Source organism: Micromys minutus, assembly GCF_963924665.1.
Source record: "Micromys minutus genome assembly, chromosome: 4".
Lineage (NCBI taxonomy): Eukaryota > Metazoa > Chordata > Mammalia > Rodentia > Muridae > Micromys > Micromys minutus.
In genome coordinates this window covers 62,056,182-62,075,609 of record NC_137973.1, presented here as the reverse complement: position 1 = coordinate 62,075,609, position 19,428 = coordinate 62,056,182, and the positions used below count along the sequence as shown (strand labels likewise).

The 19,428-nt window shown below is 44.6% G+C and overlaps 1 protein-coding gene across 1 annotated transcript in view; it reads right to left on the bottom strand.

Moving 5' to 3' along the window:
* ELOVL6 (ELOVL fatty acid elongase 6) overlaps nucleotides 1–12,618 on the bottom strand; it is a gene marked incomplete at both ends in the record, with an annotated part of 101,652 nt that extends 89,034 nt beyond the window's left edge. Inside the window, one exon of the mRNA XM_080915539.1 lies at nucleotides 12,530–12,618. Coding sequence (XP_080771665.1) covers nucleotides 12,530–12,618 — 89 coding nt within the window. The remainder of the gene's footprint in view (nucleotides 1–12,529) is intronic.
* Between the last annotated feature and the right edge of the window lie 6,810 nt (nucleotides 12,619–19,428).

Below are 19,428 nucleotides of genomic sequence, written 5' to 3'. Positions count from 1 at the left end.
CCTACTTATGGCTTCCTGTAATCCAGGGAGACATGGTAAAATACAGTCTCAGAGTTGCCTTGCGCCTTCAGCAGGGCTGGGGCCAAAGGTGCTATTTATATATACACAGTCCCCACAAAAGCTTTAGTCAGAGGATAAACTCACAGGTCTCAGGCTGGGATTCCTACTCCTTATTCAAAAAAAAATTCTAAAAACTGGCGGAGCCTTTTGTTTGATCTGTTAAGTGTCTCACCCTGGGTGTATTATTTCATCCTTGTAATGCAAAAAAAGAAAAAAAAAACTAAAATCAAAATAAAATAAAAACCTAGGCTTGACTGAATTATCCACAGGAAATAACAAAGCTAAGCCCAGACTGCAGAACCTCGCTCAGCAAGCTCCTCATCACACCATAACATCCAAACTCAAGGTTTGCATCCACGGTTGCTGGACTCAGGGTATAAACCCAGTCACCAGTGAAGTTTATTTTTAATTACAATATGCATCTTTAATGGCAACAGTATTGAAATTTATTTTTTAAAATGAAATAAGATTAATCTTGCTCGACTAAAATTGTGAAAAGCCCAGAAAGCATCAACCCTACACAAAAGAACTAAATAAAGCAACTAAATAAAGGAACGCTGCACATGGAAGTGATGGTGTCCCCGGGGACGAGCACACCAAACAGCAATCTGATCCCAAATGGTCAGCCCTGAAAACACACAGGGAACATTAAATAGACTGGACAGGTCGCATCTTTGTATTCAGGAATACACAGATAGATATATGTGTGTATACGTGTGAAACAATTTCTTTTTAAAGTGGTCATGAATTTGAAAGAAAGCAAGGAGGAAAGGTTTGGAGGAAGGGGAAGAGATGAGGGAAAAAATGTAATTATATTGTGGTCACAAAGGCAGACAGGCAGACAGACAGACAGATATAAGAAACTAGCTGGAAGTGACTTTAATCCTTTTAATCCCAGTACTACAGAGGCAGAGGCAGATGGTTCTCTTGAGTTTGAGGCTAGCCTGGTCTACAGAGCTAGGTTCAGGAAAACCAGGGCTACATAGAGAAACCCTGTCTGAAAAACAACAAGAAAGAAATAAAGAAAGAAACGGTTTTTTTAAAACTCTTGGTGGAAGGTTTTTAAGAGGTAGATAGAGGGCACATGGCTTTTCTCTTTAGTTGGGAGCTATGCCTACATTTTCAGAAATCACTCTAGTTAGAAAATCTTAAGTTTAATAAGTGGTAGTCTTAATACTGACAAGTGTTAAAAAGTGTGTGGCTATAGAACACGAAGCAGTGTATAAAGTCTTTATGATTTATTCTGGGATAGCTAATTGTTAAAAAATGAACTTTAATAGCGAAGTTCTATAATAAGAAAGATTCCCTTAAAATTACTAGAAAGAGAATCCTGCCCTTTCATTGAATAACATAAAAGAAATCACACTGTTGAGAAGATTAAATGATTAAAGTACTGCAGGACGCATTAGCCTGTGAGGAAACAACATTTTAACGCTGTTCTTAAAAAGCCAAGTCTACTATGCCTGAAACATTAATTATCTTAATTCAATTAGTGTATGAGTCATTAGCTTAGTAACTCACCTTAATAAATCCACAGCGTTTATTTTTGACAACAAATCTATACTGAGACAGCATCCCCCTTTCGAATCCACAGCTTGCTTTTTTGCACTCAAGAATGTTTAACCCGGTGTGTAATTTAATAATGGTGTTTCATCTAATTTAGAAAAAGGGCAGAGCGTCACAGGCTTCTTTTGGGTTTTTGGAAACTGGGCGCAGATGACTTTAAAGCAGCTTTCTAGAGAGTCTCCTTTCCTCTCCCTTCACCTTGTTTCTTGGTATGGCCACTAGACAGCCAAACGGAAGGTGAGCCCTGGGCTAAGTCGGTAGGACGGAAAAAGAGAACAAACAGCAACCTTACTTTCTGTACTCTTAGAAGTGATACTCCATTTCTCCCTAAGGAGTCCAGAAGCAGGCAGATGACAGAACAATGCCTAGAACAATTTGCTCCACCAAGCAGTCCCACTAAGAAGCTGAACACATTGTTCCACCTAGACCATCCATCCACCCTAGACCCATACCCTGGGCCAAACAGCTGTCACTTCAGCAGCAGGACCTTTCATTGTGGCTGTCCTAGATCCAGCCTAGATGCCCTTCAGTGAGACAAGAGTTGCTAATGAGCTATCCCAGGAATGTGTGCAGCACATGTCCAGGTGCCACACGGTCCCTCAGCTAATTATGATATTCATTCTTTCTCTCTAGGGAGAGGGTTATGTATAATCTTTCATCTTCATTAGATTAGATAATTCTATCCCTAGGGAGCCTTAGCCCCACTAGATCCATTCCTGAGTCGGTGCATAAAAATATTAAGGTTAATTAATGTCTTTTAACCTTCTCTCTTAAAGAATATGGTCCTTCCCTTCAAAAACAAATAGAAATAAATGACTGGTAGTAACTTAATTCTAGAGAAAGAAATTACTGGTAGAAACTTATTACTACAACACCAAACTAGGGCTCCCCTCTACCTTAACCTCCAATCCAAGAAGACACATGTGGTGGGATGAAGGCTGTAATTCACAGACCCCTCAAACTTCATCTCTACTCACCTGTAAGCTGGCCCTAATGCTAACTTTAAAATGTGTTCACTGCAAAGCATACTGTCAAACTGGATGTCACCACAGACACCTTTCAATTTCTTTGAGTTCAAGGGCAGCCTGATTCATATATATATATATATGAACAAAAACAGTCACCTGAAACACACTAGATGCCATTCATATACACAGAGACTTCTTGTAAACTCAAACTTTCTTTCTTTACGCAAACAGCATAGAGACCACAGGACCCACACATAACTAGAATGTAATACAAACTAGACACTCACCATCTTTACACCATTACTTCTGAGTATCGTTCATTTTCCACCAACCCATCACCCTGCACATCGGGAGTCTACCCTTCTGCCCTCCATTTCAGGGGAATCCAAAAAGATTGACTTCTTCCCCAAATGAGCAAGCATCTCTTGAAAGTTAGTCAGGCCACACTCATGACTAACTTTAAGCCTTTTTATCTTAAAAATAGGACCAGTTAACACAATGAAAAGATTTATTAGAGAGCAATCAGACACATTTGAACACGAGAGCCCTCGGCGATACACAATGCTCGTAACTACTGATAAGTTCTATGGCTGGCACAGACTTACTAGGGGAGGAACAGCAATCTTTTTATGAATCAAGTGAGAGCAAACCACAAGGAAAAAGCAAAAGGAATGGACAGGCTAGGAGGAGAGCAGCCACAGCGGGTAACTTTAATAAGGTCGCGGAGGTTGAAGGGCCTCTCAAAACATAAACAATGGGAAGCTGCTGTAAGTTTTTAAAGCAGAGAAGTGGTAAGATCTGAGAATTGGGTGACAATGCTGGGACTAAAGAGAAGGAGGCAGGTGAGTAACAGAAGAAAGGGCAGTGGTGGAGGCAGGAGGATGCTCAGAGAAAGGAAACTGGACAGAGATCACACAAGACTTGGTTGTAATCACCGGGTGCGAGAGGAGCAGCCCAAAGTTTGGCTGAAGGTGGAGTTGAGTCTGAAATCCAGGTTTAGGGAGCCAGCCTCAAAGAACACAGGACAGCACCAAGTCACAAGGAGTAGCACTTCGCCGTTTGCCCCAAACCTAAAATGCCTGAATGTGGAAGATGATGCCTGTTTCAAGACAGCCAGGGCCAAACAGAAACCTGCTCTTGGGGAAGCAGGGGAAACAGTTGCAACTAAAGACAACTCCAGTGGTTCACTGAAGGCAGGACGCTTACATGTTCTAGAATTTCATATGCAGTGGTTTTGGGAAAGTCTCCACCTCACTTGAATGTAACTACCAAATTTTCATAAGCTTCAATAAGCTTCCTAGGATCCTAATAAAAAGTATTTAATTGTTCAAACCCTGGAAAAGTAACTTTTATTCTCCAGCGTAATTGTCTCCGAGGTTTACTGGTGATTAAACTCACACTTTCTAACTCTTTCTGAACTCTGGATGACTGGTTCAACTCAGCAGCTATTCTGGCTCAAACTCCTCTCTCTAAGCTGACTGATACAAATTGACTTTTCTTGGCTTCTGAATGAATTGCTCTGCTTGGAAAAAAACTGCCTCCAAACTTCAGGAACCCAACTGTATGAACTCAGAGGTGAAGTCAACTCCACTGCACTGCCTTACAACTGACTCGCCCTGTGCCACATTTTGAATAGCTTTTCTTTCCTGTGCTGTTCTCCTGGGAGTTGGGCATATCCCATCTCTGACTCATTCTGTCAAACCTTTCTCTGATTCATCACCTTGCCTCTCAATTAGATATCACTTTCAAATATGGCTGCTTCCTTCTACAACCTAATTTTACCTGGAAGGTGTGTACTAAGGGTATGTCTGTATTCCAGCCAAAGGGATTAAAGGCATGTGGCTTGTCTGCATTCCGCTGGATCACAGAGACCTAGACCTGGGTCTTTGGGATGTTGATCCCTTGCCAGAGTAGCCATGTTGCTGGATTAAAATTCCTCTACAAATCCCAAAGATGCCCAACAATTTACTTTTAAATTGTCTACGTAGATTACCAATGGGCTACAAGTGGTATTTGAGGAACTGCATTAGAAACAGCTCAGAGAAAGATTGGAATAGGCATTTGAAACCATGTGCTGGTGGTCTTGCACCGGTAAGTATAGTTAGAATAAAACCACAAAGACTGGTGGCTTCTAAATCAATGTGTAATAAAAGAATCTGTAATCCCAAAGAACCTAAAGGAACCAGAGCCACCCAGAGAGGCGTGGACTGAAAACCACCTAAGGAAGTTTTCCACTTCAGAACCTGGACCATCAAAAATAAAGCCGACGCTGGGCATATAGTTCGGGGCAGAGCACTTGTCAATCATCCATGAATCTGAAGTGAGAGGGGTATATGCGTGTTAATAATGAGGAATTGCTTCACTCTCTATTAAGACCATAAATACCAAGGCTTTAAATCACTCAATCTGAGAAGGTGTAGCTGCCCACAGAAACAACCTACTGATAATTTAACATCAGATAACACGTGCTTTACCTCTGCTCCTATTCAGCTGCAAGGCATGCCGCAGGGTCCCACTGCAGCCCAGCAGGCAAAACCCTGCCTGAATAAGCAGACAGAAGAAGCACCCTTGACCCCTCACCCTGCACCCACAGTTAAAGAAACTAATATGGGATAATGTGGAATTTGAAGTCCGTTAACGAAACAGGTTACCAAAAATAAAAGGTTCTCTGAACAACGACCAAATGTTTCGTGAAAAGAAGGAACCTGTCAACCCACTGTCCCCAAATATTCAGTCACCACCACTTCACGGGCCAGCAGGGCAAGTTCACCTTTGTCGTGACATGTAGAAAGGTTGCATGCATTTGATGCATAGGTGACTACAGTAATCCCAGGTCCCCTATAGAAAATACATCAGCGATCAGATAAGATCATCCTTCATCTTGTTCATTAGGTGGGTTGCAGAAAAAGCACCCACCTGATGGTCCTTTAAAATGTGCCCAGCAAAGGCTTCTGATGACACCGCATTAACATTATTAATATTTTCTCTTGCCAAGATCTGGATTATAGATTTCTTCGGGGGCAGTGAATACCGTGCTCCCTTCTCATCCCTCAGGCTCTATCCACTGGCACTATCAGTTTGTAGAGTCTGTTCCCACCTGAACCCACAGAGCCAACAATGAGGGCGACTGTAATCACGAAATAGAAATGTATGGGCTGGCATGAACACACTTGCTCGTAGGTTTCATTCTCACAGCCTGTGGATGGCTGACTTCATTGCATCACCTTCCCCAACTGGAAGCCAAGGAAAAGTAGCAAAGAACAGCTCCAGCTTGGAGATAAGACAACCAAAGCAGAGAGTACCCAGCTTCTACAAGATAGAGCAAGGATCTGCAGTCTGAGCGCGAGCACCACTACACTATCCTACCATAGGACATGCTCACCACCACGCCCATGAAAACCTGAAAAATAAGCTCAGCAGTAAGAAAAACTCAGCAGGAAGCCAAAGAAACCACTTCACTCTACAGGCACTTGAAGGATGAATCTAATACCCTTTTTTGGACAAACACAGATGTTTCAACTGATAAGATACAAAATGTCTCTTTGGAATATAGTACATTGGCTTCTCCTCTCTCTCTGTCTCTCTCTGTCTCTTTCTTTCTCTGTATCTGTCTCTCTCTCTTTTCTTCCTGACTATGTAACTCTGGCAGTCACGGAACTCACTATGTAAATCAGGCTGGCCTTGAACTCAAAGCTCTGCCTTCCAAGTGCTGGGATTAAAGGCGTGTGCCACCATCCAGCCACCAAACTGGTTCCAATTTGCTCCCAACTGTGTAATTAGTGCAGTAGAGACCACACTAATCCTCCCAGAGAAGAAAGTATGAAGTCACGCTAGACAACATGCTAATCTCCCTAACACGCTGAATGGTACACAATCTAGCTAGGTGGAAAGACAAGAGAAATAGTTTACACAAACAAAAAGGAAAACAGAAACGGAATCTGTGACCATCAGAGAGTTAGAAATTAAAACAATGAGATATCATTTGTCCTCACCAACTTATCAAAGACTTTTAACATGAAATCCTCTTCACTGTTAAGTCTAAATACTGCCCTGTTACAAGTCTAGACTCTGCCCATCCTGGCCAGAGTATGAATGCATCCAGCTTCTCTTGTCATCAGCCCTACTGTGAACAGCATAATCTTTTAAACTAGAACTTACATTTCTTCAAAAGAAATCACCAAGTAAATAGATGAACATTTAAAAATGTTTGTCATCTCCTTAGGGATGGAGCAATGGCTCAGAGGTCAAGGACACTTTCTGCTTTCAAAGTTAATCCAAGTTTAGTCCAACTTTAGTTCCCAGCATCCGTACAGTGGTTGACAATCATGAAGCTCCAGTCCCTAGGAATTTAACACTCTCTTTCTGACATCTAAGGGTGTGAGGCACGCACATGGTGCCCATATACGGAAGCAAACACTCATAAAATAAAAATAAGTTTAACATTCTACATATTTAAAACGTTTACCTAAGCTGGGAGCCCTCGGAAGGCAGGGGCAGGTGGATCTCTTTGAGTTCCTGGCCAGCCTGGTTTACATAGTAAGTTCTCAGACCGCCAGAGCCAGGCAAAGAACCATGACTGAAATCAACAAAAACCAAAATTGGGGGGTGGGAGGTGGGGAGGGGTGCTTACCTAGAAGAAGGCAAATAGAAAGTAGCCACTGTTAAAAGGCCTGTGCCTTTGGATGCTCTTGTATAAAAGATTCACCAAATTCCCAGTTTCTTACCCTATGACAAGATGCTTTTTTAAAGGCCTTATTTTCGCCTAACGAAGATGATACTGGGAAACAACTGGGAACCGGCAGACGGAACTGCAGAAGTAAAGCAAAGGTAAGTAAAGGCAAGCCTGACACGCTGGCGTTTGACTCCTATTAATAAAACACAGCGCGTGAAAGGTGAAGGAAATCACCAAGGCAAGTGATTTTGGAAAACCAATTTCAGAAAAAGCTTGGACCTGCACCGAGTTCACTGGCCGGGATGGACGCTTGATCTCAATCGATTTGCTGCAATATCGACCCACTCTTCATGTAGCTTTGCCGGCTGATGGCTACGTGGCTGGGTTATTTCTTCTGAAGTTTAAAGGTCTCCTTCCCTCCGGTCATCCTTCCAGTTTCCTGGGTTGAGTCTTCTTTCAAGGAAATATATAAAGCCTTCTGTTGGCTGCAGAAGGGGTTGACTGCAGGGTTAAATTCTAATGTGTACCATGACACCTTCACGCTCAACAATGGAAAGGCAACCAATTTCCAAGAATCCAAAAAAACTACAGATGTAACAAAAAGCCTTATGCAAAAAACAAACAAACAAAACCAGCAAAAAACAAAAATTAAAAAAAAAACAACCCCCCCTCCTTATCCTCAAATCCTAACTAACACAAACATATATGTAGGTAAAAGGGTTAATATAGTAACCTGCATTAAGCTGGCTTTGATCCCTGGGATCCTGAACAAGGAAAGACACGAATACTTAAGAGTACTTGGAAATTCAGGTCAAAGTTCCCACATAGCATTTTATTACTTCCTATATTACAGTAGGAACCTTGATTCCCTCTCTATGATAAAGAGTCTTATCTCTCTTAACACATGTAACACACCTGCACCCTGAAGTTCACTGGAAGGGTTCACTGGAGTTCACTGAAATCCCTTAGACTCCCCCAGTCATGTTGCTAGCATGAGGTCTGATTCTCCAAAATAAGTGACAACTACATATAAAATTCAATAGGAACTCAGTGTTGTCTCACACGTTGGGTAACGTTGTAATCACTGGTAAAAACCTAGCTGATTCTGTACCACGCCATGGATGTCACAGTTTCCCAACGCTTTCCTCGGATGTACACAGCCAAGTGATATAAAAAAATTCTGCAGCAAGTTAAAGCTGTTCTCCCTGCAGGAAAAACAGCCTCAATCTATCCATTCGGGAAAACGTGAGCCGCCGACACGCTACGTCACATTACTGTTTACACTTCGCACAGAAGATGCAAAGACAGGACGTACGTAGCTCCTTCTAAAGTCCATTTTTCCCTTTCAGTAAAACTAAATTTGTGAGCTAAAAAAACCGTTTCCTCTGTTGGGTAATATTTCATTTTAAAACTTGTCTCATTACCCTAGAATACAGAACACAAGTGTGAAAAACAATTTTAAAAACCTTCTAGAAATCACCCCAGGAGGAGAGGGGAAAGTCAGAGAAATATACAAAGCACTTAAAGCTGGTTGTGTGGAGGATGCCAGGAGAGGGGGGAGGGTTTCAGGAGACGCTAGGCAAGCCCTTTGATGACGTCACCCCACATACATAATGTTACAGCAGTCAGCACAGGCCTCCTGCTTTCCTATTGGTGAACTCTGTGTCAGCCGACATCAGAAGATAATCATCATTGGCTAGGCAATTACAACCGGAGCAACTAGCATCCACTGTCTTAGCACAAACCTGGCAGGCTGCTGACGGGGGAGAAGGCACAGCAGGCTTTCCTTCTCAATGAATGTTATGTCTCCTTTCCAGCCTTTCTGAAGGCTGGGTGACTTTGCTCCCTCACGAGCAGCATTTACCGATTGAGTCAGCTGTTAGTGAGCACCGGTAATGGCCAGGCAGGCCACAAAATAAAAAAATGTCTACATGGATGCTATTAAGTCTCAAGGGCCTTCCAGTCTAAAACTGGAACTCAAAAGGTGTTATTTGGAGCTAAAAGACAGGCAGTTTTCTCTACCTCATGTTAGAAACTGCACCAGATAATATTACCCAAGTTATTTTTAACTGGGAAGCAGTTTCAAGGAAAAAAAAAAAAAAACTACACAGGGTCATTTTCCAAGGAAATACATACTACTTTGCACTGCAACTGTCACTGCGGTCTATTCTAGTGTGAAACTATTTGCTACAGAAATAAAGTCTACATACAACATGTCACAACTAGGCCAGTGAGTATCAGGTTAAACAATGAAAGCAGCAATAAACTACATCAGTTTGTCTCAGCCTCGTGGGCAAGAGTTTACCCATAGACCTAGACCTGCAAGCCCCATTCCATGAATGGATGCTGAAATGACTTCGGTAAGAACGCATTATAGGATTGGTTTTACCCTCTCTTTTGAGTCCTTCTAAATGAGGCTAGTTCCTATACAGACTACTGCACCGCAAAGCACCTTGCCTGGCTCACCCCCTCCCCCACCCCGACCTCAGCAGTGGTCAGAAGCCCTAGCAGACTCAGCTCACTAGAGATTTGTTACAATTAGCAGCTTTGTTTAGACTAGGTCTAGGAAATTTTAAAGAACATTTACAAGTACTCAAAAGACCGGGCTTATCTACATGTTTTTCTTTCAGAAGCTATTTCAAACCAGTCTAAGTGACTAGGTCAGGGGAAGATGAGACTTCCTGGCTTTCAAGCCCCTTAACTCCCCTCTCAAGACTAGATACAAGGCTCTATGATGGCATTCCCTTCTAATGACAGTATAAGAGAGCCTTCATATTGATCAAGACATTTTGGTTGGTGGGGTTTGCGGATTTCTCTCAGGAGAGCGGGTGGGAAAGTTGTAAAACCAGGCTTCGAGGGAAGAGAATGATGAAGTAGAAAGGGAAAGAGGCTAGGATCAACACGTGAGGGATATAAAGGCAAACATCAGAAGACAGAAAGGACATGCATTCTCCAGTGTGGCTAGAGTAGCGTTCAAAACGCAAGGCAAGCATGCTAAACTCCAGGCACGGATATGAGCAGGTAGGGTTGGCGGCAAAATGAACGTTTTCATCGCTGGACTTTGCAAACATCTGCCATGTACAAAGCATGCTTTGCAAAATCGAAACCGCAAAAAAGACCAGAACCTTGCCCTCATCACCCTATGATGTGTTAGGAGCCACAGGCACGTGTAAATATCCACCTTTAAAATAAGAAATAAAAATAAGTAAAATGAGATTACAAACATACTTGGTCGGGAAAAACAAAAGCACTGTTTGAGAGCTAATAAACAGTGGTTAAAGAGTAACAAGAGAAAAAGAAAGTAGTGTAGTGTATTTGAGATATGCTCAGTCCCACGAGGACCATGGACCTGTCTAGTTCTGACAGAGTGACTGTCACTTAACTGAATGTCTGGAGAACGAGACGGGAAATGGTCCTGGGGTGGGCACAGAAAGTAGCTTAAGGGAAAGAAGGAAAAGAAATAAATAAATAAAAAAAAAAAAAAAAAAAAAAAAACCGGTGTGTGGGGGGGGCAACAGAGTCAGTGCACCAGGGTGGTACAGCAGCGGGCTGGCAGTGAGAGAGAGCCATGCGCCTGCAGAGGCTGGGAAAGCCTACTTCGGAAAGGCAGGCCCAACAAGCTAGAGATGGCACGTTAGGAAATGCGAGCAGCGGGCTACCAGAGGAGGGAGGCAGGCTAGAGCCCAGCAAGGGACGGTGTGACAAACAGCCTCTGGGAAGATCTGAGCCCCAGGCTGGCGAGCTGAGCTCGGGTCACCGCCCTCCAAACCCCATGCGGGAGGAAGTGCACCTCTAAAACCCCCAGAACGGCAGCCTGAGGGGGCTGGGCTTCCTGCAGCACTTCGGCCCTCCCTATGGTCGCCCCCTTACGGGGCGATCCCGACTCCCCGCGGGTGCGATCGCGCTCCAGGAGGACTCCGGCGACCAGCACCAAGCTGGATCTGGGGCCCGGGGACTCAGGCAGGCAGCCGCCATGCCGCAGCCCCAACTCGCGCGGCTGCCCCGGAGCCTCGGCTCGGCCGGGTCGCCACCGTAAACCGCCCAAGGGCCCAGCTCGCAGGCTGAAGGCCAAGGGTGGGCGCGCGCCCCACGGGCGGGAAGGGGCGGGAGCCGCAAGCCCGGGACCCGGCCGGGGAAGGCGAACTCCCCCGGCGGCTGCCACCACCCGCCCCAGCCCGGGAGCGCCGGCGTCTCCGGTTTCCCATTGATGAATGGAGGGAGGGAAGGCAGGTCGCGAGCGCCCTCGCACGCGGCGGCGGAACCTCCCCGGAGCCCGGAAGCCCCCCGAGGGCCGGCCGCTGCGCAGAGGGGGTGGGGTGGGGGTGGGGAGGCCGTGGGGCTCGCACTAAAAACGTAGGGAAACGTCTCCACCACAGCAGTCTACGAGGAGGGAGCCCCCTTCTTAAATATTGCAAGGTGACACTGGATCGTCTCCCACACGGGGATTTTTTTTTTCTCAAAAGACTGACGGAAGGGAACTCAGTAAACAAGATTGTTTTCCCGGACTCGAAGTTCTGGGGAAAGACCTCCAAGACTACCTGGCAAGAGCCTCCTAGTACCTACACAGCCGCTCCGCACTGAGAAGTGTGTCCAAAAGGCGTTTCCTTTACACAGAAACTTAATAATGGCGTGGCTCCACTTGCTTGGGTTCATTCATTTTTATTGCAGTTTTCATTGTCCCCTCCTTCCCGGTGTCTTTATGAAACCGGAAAGTAATCTGAGTGGGGAAGGGGTCCAGGACCCTGGGTACGTAAGACTGGAGACGGCAGTCAAGGGAGGGCAGTAAAGTGGAAAAACTACAAGGAGAAAGGAAGGACACGAGGGATGGGGAGAGGGAAAGGACCAGAGAGGCGGGATGAAGAGGGTTAAAGGAGAGAGGACTGGGTCCTCCCTCCACAGCCTCCACAGCCTTGCACGCTCCAGTTGCGGGAGGCCAAGCAGAACCCCCAAATCTAAACGAAAGCAGGGAGACAGCACAGGTGGGGTAGCTGGATTGTAACATGCCTGTCTCCCGTATATCATTTTCGATACACATAATATATGTTCTACGTTATATAATCTACACAAAGCTGCCCGCGTGGCCGCAGCTCACACAGGGCACCCCCAAACCGCACGCTTCATGCAGCCTCAGAGTCTCCTGCAGACATGAGACCCTAGAACTCCGCGATTACTGCCGGCAATTCATCGCTCCGCTCACGCTCAGACCGGGAATACCGACATTAACGCACTCCCGGGGACGGTATCACGCGAAAGCATCACCTACCAGTTTTCCTGCATCCACTGGATGGCTTCATTCTCGTTGAACTGCTTTTCGAATTCATATTCTTGTAAAGTCAACACTGACATGTTCATTGGGGCTGATCTTCGGAGTCGCTACGTGTTCTCTATACAAAATAAAAAAATCTGTAAAGAGCCTTTTATTTTGAGTGCTCTCCTGTCTGCTTCCCCCACCCACCCCCCTAGGTACTGCCCCGCCGTCAGTCTCCTGGCCGATCTCTCTCCCAGCCTCTCAGCTACATCCAGGGTTGAGCATTGCCTGCGCCTCGGCTCCCAGCTCCTAGCTCAGGGGATCTCCTCCCAGCGTCCGCATCCACCGTAGGAGGAAATGAATGCCTTGCGGTCTTAGTGCCCGCACGTTTGTCCATCACGCTTTTTACTCGTCTACAGGGAAATCTCCTCCCCCTCGTGCGATCCGGAAAATTAACCCTTTGCGCGAGAGGGCGCAGAAGAGCAAGACCTCCCCTCGCCCTGGGGGACAGTTTTGTTTACAAGAAGGTGGTTAGTGGACTGGGGGAAGGGCTCCAAGAGGGAGGAAGTGGCCTTGAGGTCATCCGCCAGCCCATTCGCCACCTCGTGGGCCTCTCTGCCTGGCCTTTGAATGAAGTTTCACCGTGCGAGGCGCAGCCGGGAGGCGCGTGGACCCGAAAGCTTGGCGAGTAAACAATTGAGAAATAGCAAAATCTGCCAGGTCTCTGGCATGAAAACTCCAGGCAAATCAATGTGAGAGTCGTGTCCTATGAGCTCTCTCCTCACCCCCTCGACCCCGCAGCACCTTCTGAGACCACCTCTACCAGGCAGCTTGGGCATGGACTTACCTTGACCGCAGGGGCCAGGTGACCCGCAGAACCATGAGATCACGTGCGGACAGGATCCTGAGGATGAGGACTTGGGAAGTCAAGGGTGACTCGGAGGCAGAAGTGGAAGGGCAAAGAAGAGTCACATGGAGGGTTTGGCTCCCTGGAGGGGATATTAATGAACAAAGGAGGAAAGAAATCTGGCATATAGAATTAGGCCTACTGGTCTAATACCCAAACTTTATCTATATGCTTTACTTTTTAGTTCTACCTTATTCTTGTGAGAATAGGAAGAAAAAATAAATAAATACAGAGGAGGGGTGGGTGTAATGCTGATCCCTCTGAACAACCAGATTACAGCAATATCGTTATAATCTTATCTTTCCTAAATACTTCTCTCATTTCTGGGAGATGGTATTTTCAGTCCTTAAAGGAAGAATAAAGTTAAAGACAATAAGGTTAAAAAAATACTGACCAACAACATACTAGGGTTTTTTTTTTTGTTTGTTTGTTTGTTTGTTTGTTTGTTTTATGGTTGTGATTTTTCAAGATGGTTTTTTTGCTTGTTTTGTTTTTTAAATGTTTTTTGGTTTTTCGAAACAAGGTTTCTCTGCGTAGTCATGGTTGTCCTGGAACTCTCTGTAGACCAGGCTTTTCAGACTCAGAGATCTACCTGTCTCTGCCTCACTCACAAGTTCTGAGACTAAGGGCCTGAGCCACCACAGCCCAGCTAAGAACCTATTAGTTTAAAGATGTACATTAGGACCAGAAAGAAAATACCCTTTTTGCTGTACGTTTCCCCACATACCAAATAAAAGAGAGGGCACTTCATTTAAAGTTAGATAATCCCAGCAAGACTTTGGAGGCTGAGGCAGGAATATTGGCGCTAGTAAAATTGCCAGAAAGTCAAGATAAGTCTGAACTTCACAGTGACATCTTTGCCTCCCACCAGTCATAATGGGGGGTGCGCAGGTATGGGGGGCATGCCCTTAATCCTAATACAGTCTGGAGTCAAAAGCATGTGGATCTTTGTGAGTTTGAGACTAGCTAGCCTGGTCTAGTAACAAGATCCAGGTCAGCCAGGGATACAGAATGATTTTTGTCTTTTATTGAGACAGGGTTCTCTGTATCCCTGGCTATCCTGGAAATTGCTCTGTAGACCGGTGTGACCTCCAACTCATAGTTCTGTCTGCCTCTGCCTCCCTAGTGCTGGGGTTAAAGGGGTGTCACCACCACATTGGGAAAATGGCCCAGCATGAGTTCAGATTCCCAGACCCTACAAAAAGCTAGCCAGGGTAGCTTATTCCTGTAAGGGTATCATTGAGGCTGAGATGGGGAAACTCCTGGTGCTTGCTGGCCAGCTGGCCAATCCTAAAACAGCTCTGAGACAAGTCTAAAGTGAAGATGGAGAGGTCTTGAGAATGGCACACTCCATTACAGCTCTGGCCTTCACGTGCACCTGCTCACCTGCACAAGAAAGCAACTCCACCAACACACACACACACACACACACACACACACACACACATTTTTTTAAAATGAATGAATGAAGAAAGAAAGAAAGAAAGAAAGAAAGAAAGAAAGGAAGGAAGAAAGAAAGAAAGAAAGAAAGAAAGAAAGCCTGCATTCTAACCCATTCTTATAATTCCAGCATTTGGGAGGTAGAGGCTGGAGAATCAATCAGGAGTTCGAAGTCATCTTTGGCTAAGTAACAACCTCTAAGCTATTTTGGGCCTTATGAGAGCCTATCACTCCCCCTCCCCCCCACAGAGAGAGAGAGAGAGAGAGGGAGAAAGAGAGAGAGAGAGAGAGAGAGAGAGAGAGAGAGAATAAATAAATCCTGTAGAATAATATATCAATCAGAGGTCTAGTTTGTGATTAAGACATTAATGTCCCCTGACACTCTCAAAGATTTCATGTGGGGCTTGAGAGATGGCTCAGTGGTTAGGAGCACTGACTGCTCTTCCAGAAGTCCTGAGTTCAAATCCCAGCAACCACATGGTGTCTCACAACCATCTTTAGTGACATCTGATGCCCTCTTCTGGTGTGTCTGAAGACAGTGACAGTATATTTATATATAATAAATAAATTTTTTAAAGTTTTTTTTTTTTTTTTTAAAAAGATTCCATGTAAAGAGTTCATGTATCTCTTTGGGTAAAGATTGGCCTTCTAATGCCAGGTCACCCTGAATGACTTTGAAGAAGGCCCAAGACTAAACACTTGGCAAAATTAGTCTGAAAGGTGGGGGCGGCTGATGAAAGAAAGACTTTATCCCAGCGCCTGGGCCTGAGAGCTGGCTTGCTTGTTGGTGAAGAGATTGGATGCTTGAGTGAGAAGACCAGAAGGGTGGGAAAAGGAACCAGAGCCAAGCTTGGCAAAAGTCATCCTAGCCCTGCAAAGGCAGAGGCAAGATCACTGAAAGCCTAAGGCCTGCATATCGGATAAGCACAGTGTCAGGCCAGCAAGGTTTGCATCATGTATAGTGATTTGACTAAGAATGCCCCTGTAGAGTTGGCCATTTGAAGACTTGGTCCCCAGTGAGTGGTGGCATTTGGAGGAATTTTAGGATCCTGGCCTTGTTGGGGAAGTGTGTCTCTGGAGACCTGCTTTTGAGAGTTTAGAGATTCTGTACCATTTCAACTGCTCTTTGCTTTCTGCTTGAGTTGGACGGTGGGAGTGCTCGGCTTCCAGCTGCTGCCCACTGTTTGGAGTTTCTAGGGTAAAACACAGATTAAAATTAAATGCATATTGCACAGAACCAGGAATTTCATATCAACTCAGATAAGAGCCCTAACATAGAACCTCCCGCCAGTTACAGTTTTACCGAGACCAAATGCAAAAGCCCTGTAGTATTAAAAGGGGGGGCGGGGTAGAGGGCTTGCATATAGCTTTTGCTTTTGCTTGTTTGCTCCTTTGTTTTTAAAGACATTGGTTTTACTGTGTAGCCCTGGCTGTCCTGTAATTCACTCTGTACACCAGACTGGCTTCAAACTCACAGTGATCCACCAGCTTCTGCGGCCTGAGTGCTGGGATTAAAGGCCTGTGTCACCACCTGGCTCACATAGCAATTTCTAGCCAGCGTAAGATAGAAACAGTGTTTGGTGTCCAAAAAATGAAAACAAACAATGAGTTTGACTTTGTAGGACCGAAGGTAAATTGCTGTCGGGTTATTGATAAAGAATATATTGCAGAAGATATGACTGGAGAATTGAGAGGCCCTAACTTCGGGACCTAAATAAACTAAGATTTTTAGATCTCGTCTAACTCCAATGCAGGGGTAGGCAGTGGCACTTAAAGTGTGTTAAGATGAGGAAGGATCTTGTGTTGTTTTAATTTCTATTTTGAGAATGGTTTCATTCAAATGCACAAACTTACCTTGTGTGATCCTCCTAGCTGAGTGGTGGTAACACAGACCGAGGCAGATCTCTGAGTTCAAGGCCAGCCTGGTCTTCAGAGGGAGTTCTAGGACAGTCAAGGCAACACAGAAATTGTGCCTTGAAAAACAAAACAAACCAAAGAAACCGTGATCTCCCTGCCTCACTTTATAGAGTCACTAAAGCCACCGCCAGTGTACACCATTGGGCCTAGCTTCCACTTCGTGTTTACAGAAGATGAAGAGGTGACACAGGCCAGCTGTGAGTGTCGGGGGTGGGGGTGGGGGGATTACACCAGCATTCCAGAGAGTAAGAGGATCATACATTCAAGGCAAGCCTGGGCTACATACACAAGCAAGTTCTAGTACAGTTTGCAGCCTGGATAACATAGGAAGACCCTGTCTGGATAGAAAGAAAAATGGGGGCAGGGCAACCTACTGTGTGCATTCTTTTTGAAAAGAAACACCCCCTCCCAATTTGCCAAGTAGGATGGTATATACCTGTAATCTTAACACTGGGGAATTGGAGACAGGAGGACCAGAAATTCAAGACAGTCTCAGTTACCTATTGAGCTTGGGACCAACCTGTGCTACACGAAACAAACAAAAATCACAGAGATTTGATGTCACTTTATATTTTTGGTTCAGAACAGGGAGCAGGCTTTCAGAGTTCTTATGGAACATTCACACTGTTTATTTTGCTTTGATACTTGAATTGTCCAAGATGCTTGAATTTCATTTTAAAAAATCAACAGAAATTAGTTGGGCAGTAGAGAAAATAATGAGACACTTATCTACCGAGAGAGAGAGAGAGAGAGAGAGAGAGAGAGAGAGAGAGAGAGAGAGAGAGAGAGAGAGAGAGAGAGAATATTGAAAACTTATTTTTAAAGAAGTTTTAAAATTTTTTATGAACATGAGTACACTGCCTCTGTCTCCAGACACACCAGAAGAGGGCATCAGATCCCATTACAGATGGCTGTGGGCCACCATGTGGTTGCTGGGAATTGAACTCAGGACCTCTGCAAGAGCAGTCAGTCTCCTAACCTTTGAGCCATCTCTCCAGCCCTTGAAAACTTTTATATGTGACATAACTTTAGGAATAAAACAATAAAAATGGTTGTGCTTGGTTTTTTGTTTGTTTATCTCAGGGTAGGTTTTCTGAGTTCAACAGCTCTGATTGTCCTGGATCTTTGTAGACCAGGCTGGTCTTGAATTCAAAGAGATCCACCTACCTCTGCTTCCTAGTGCTGAAATTAAAGAACTGAACCACCACAGTCCTGCTAAAAATGATCATTTTCTTTCAGACTTATTTAACACTACAAGGCATGTTTTGTGTGTGGAAAAGATGGAAGAGGATGTTGAGAGAAAGCCCAGCATTGCAAGTAAGAATCATTGTGAAAAGCTGTCTGTATGTTCATTCCTAAGACATAACCAGATAACTGGATAATGCTGAATATGCATACCTGCTGTTTCAACATAACTGGCAATTTATAGTTGGCAATAAAGTTTTAAAAATTGAACCCAGGCTGGAGAGGTAGGTGGCTTAGTGGTTAAGAACGTTGTTCAATCCCCAACAACCACATGGTGGCTCACAACCATCTAGAGTGTGATCTGATGCCCTCTTCTGGCATGTAGGTGGACATGCAGATAGAACATTCATGTACATTAGATAGATAGATAGATAGATAGATAGATAGATAGATAGATAGATAGATAGATAGATAGATAATCTTTTAAAAAAGAAAAGGGAACACATTTTTCTTGAAAAATTTAAACTAGTTATTATTTTGTGAGTGTTTCATGGTGTGTGTGTGTGTGTGTGTGTGTGTGTGTGTGTGTATAGGTCAGAGGACAACTTTGTGGAGTCAGTTTTTTCCTTTCACCTTTACTTGGGTTTCAGGAACTGGATTTAGGTAGTCCAGCTTGAGCACTGATAGCTTTTGCTGGCTGAGCAATCTCACCAGCCCATTGAAAGTCTCTGAAAGACAGATTCTCTCTCTCTCTCTCTCTCTCTCTCTCTCTCTCTCTCTCTCTCTCTCTCTCTCTCTCTCACACACACACACACACACACACACACTGTTGCAAAAAAGATTCAGAATTTAGTTCCATCTCTATTACATACCTAGTTTTTTTACCTTGGGGAAAATAAATAAATTCTTTAATTTCCATTTCTGCATCTCAAGAACAACAAACAAACTCACAACAGAAAAGGACTCAGCTGGGTGCTGTTGCTGCCAGCTTAGAGCGTATCTGACATCCAAGTGCATTTTAATGTGCATATATTGTATCTGGGAGTTTCTAACAAGGAACCAAGCTGCACCACTTGGCATCTCAGAGCATCTTCAACTTTTCCTCCTTCGTGACTTTACTTCCCTGGCATCCTCTGCTTGGAATCCTCTTCACTCCCAACTCTGCCTCCCCTGACTGCCTGTAGATTCAGTCAATTTTGTGGGTTTCTCCGAGGTATGCTCTACCCAAAGCCTTTCCTGTTCACAAAGACTTCTTTTTTTTGTCTCCTAAACTTTTGAAGCTTTTGTTGGCATGGCTCTTCCTGGCTCAGCTACCGCAGCTCTTGGTTCATTTGGCCCATATAGGACATTATGGGTTTTCTTGAGTATAATATGACGTTCTGATTGAGATATTTTCTAAGGATGCCAAGCTATGGCTAAGCCAAACAACAGAAATTTGCCAAAGATATAACGTGTGTCTAAGTAG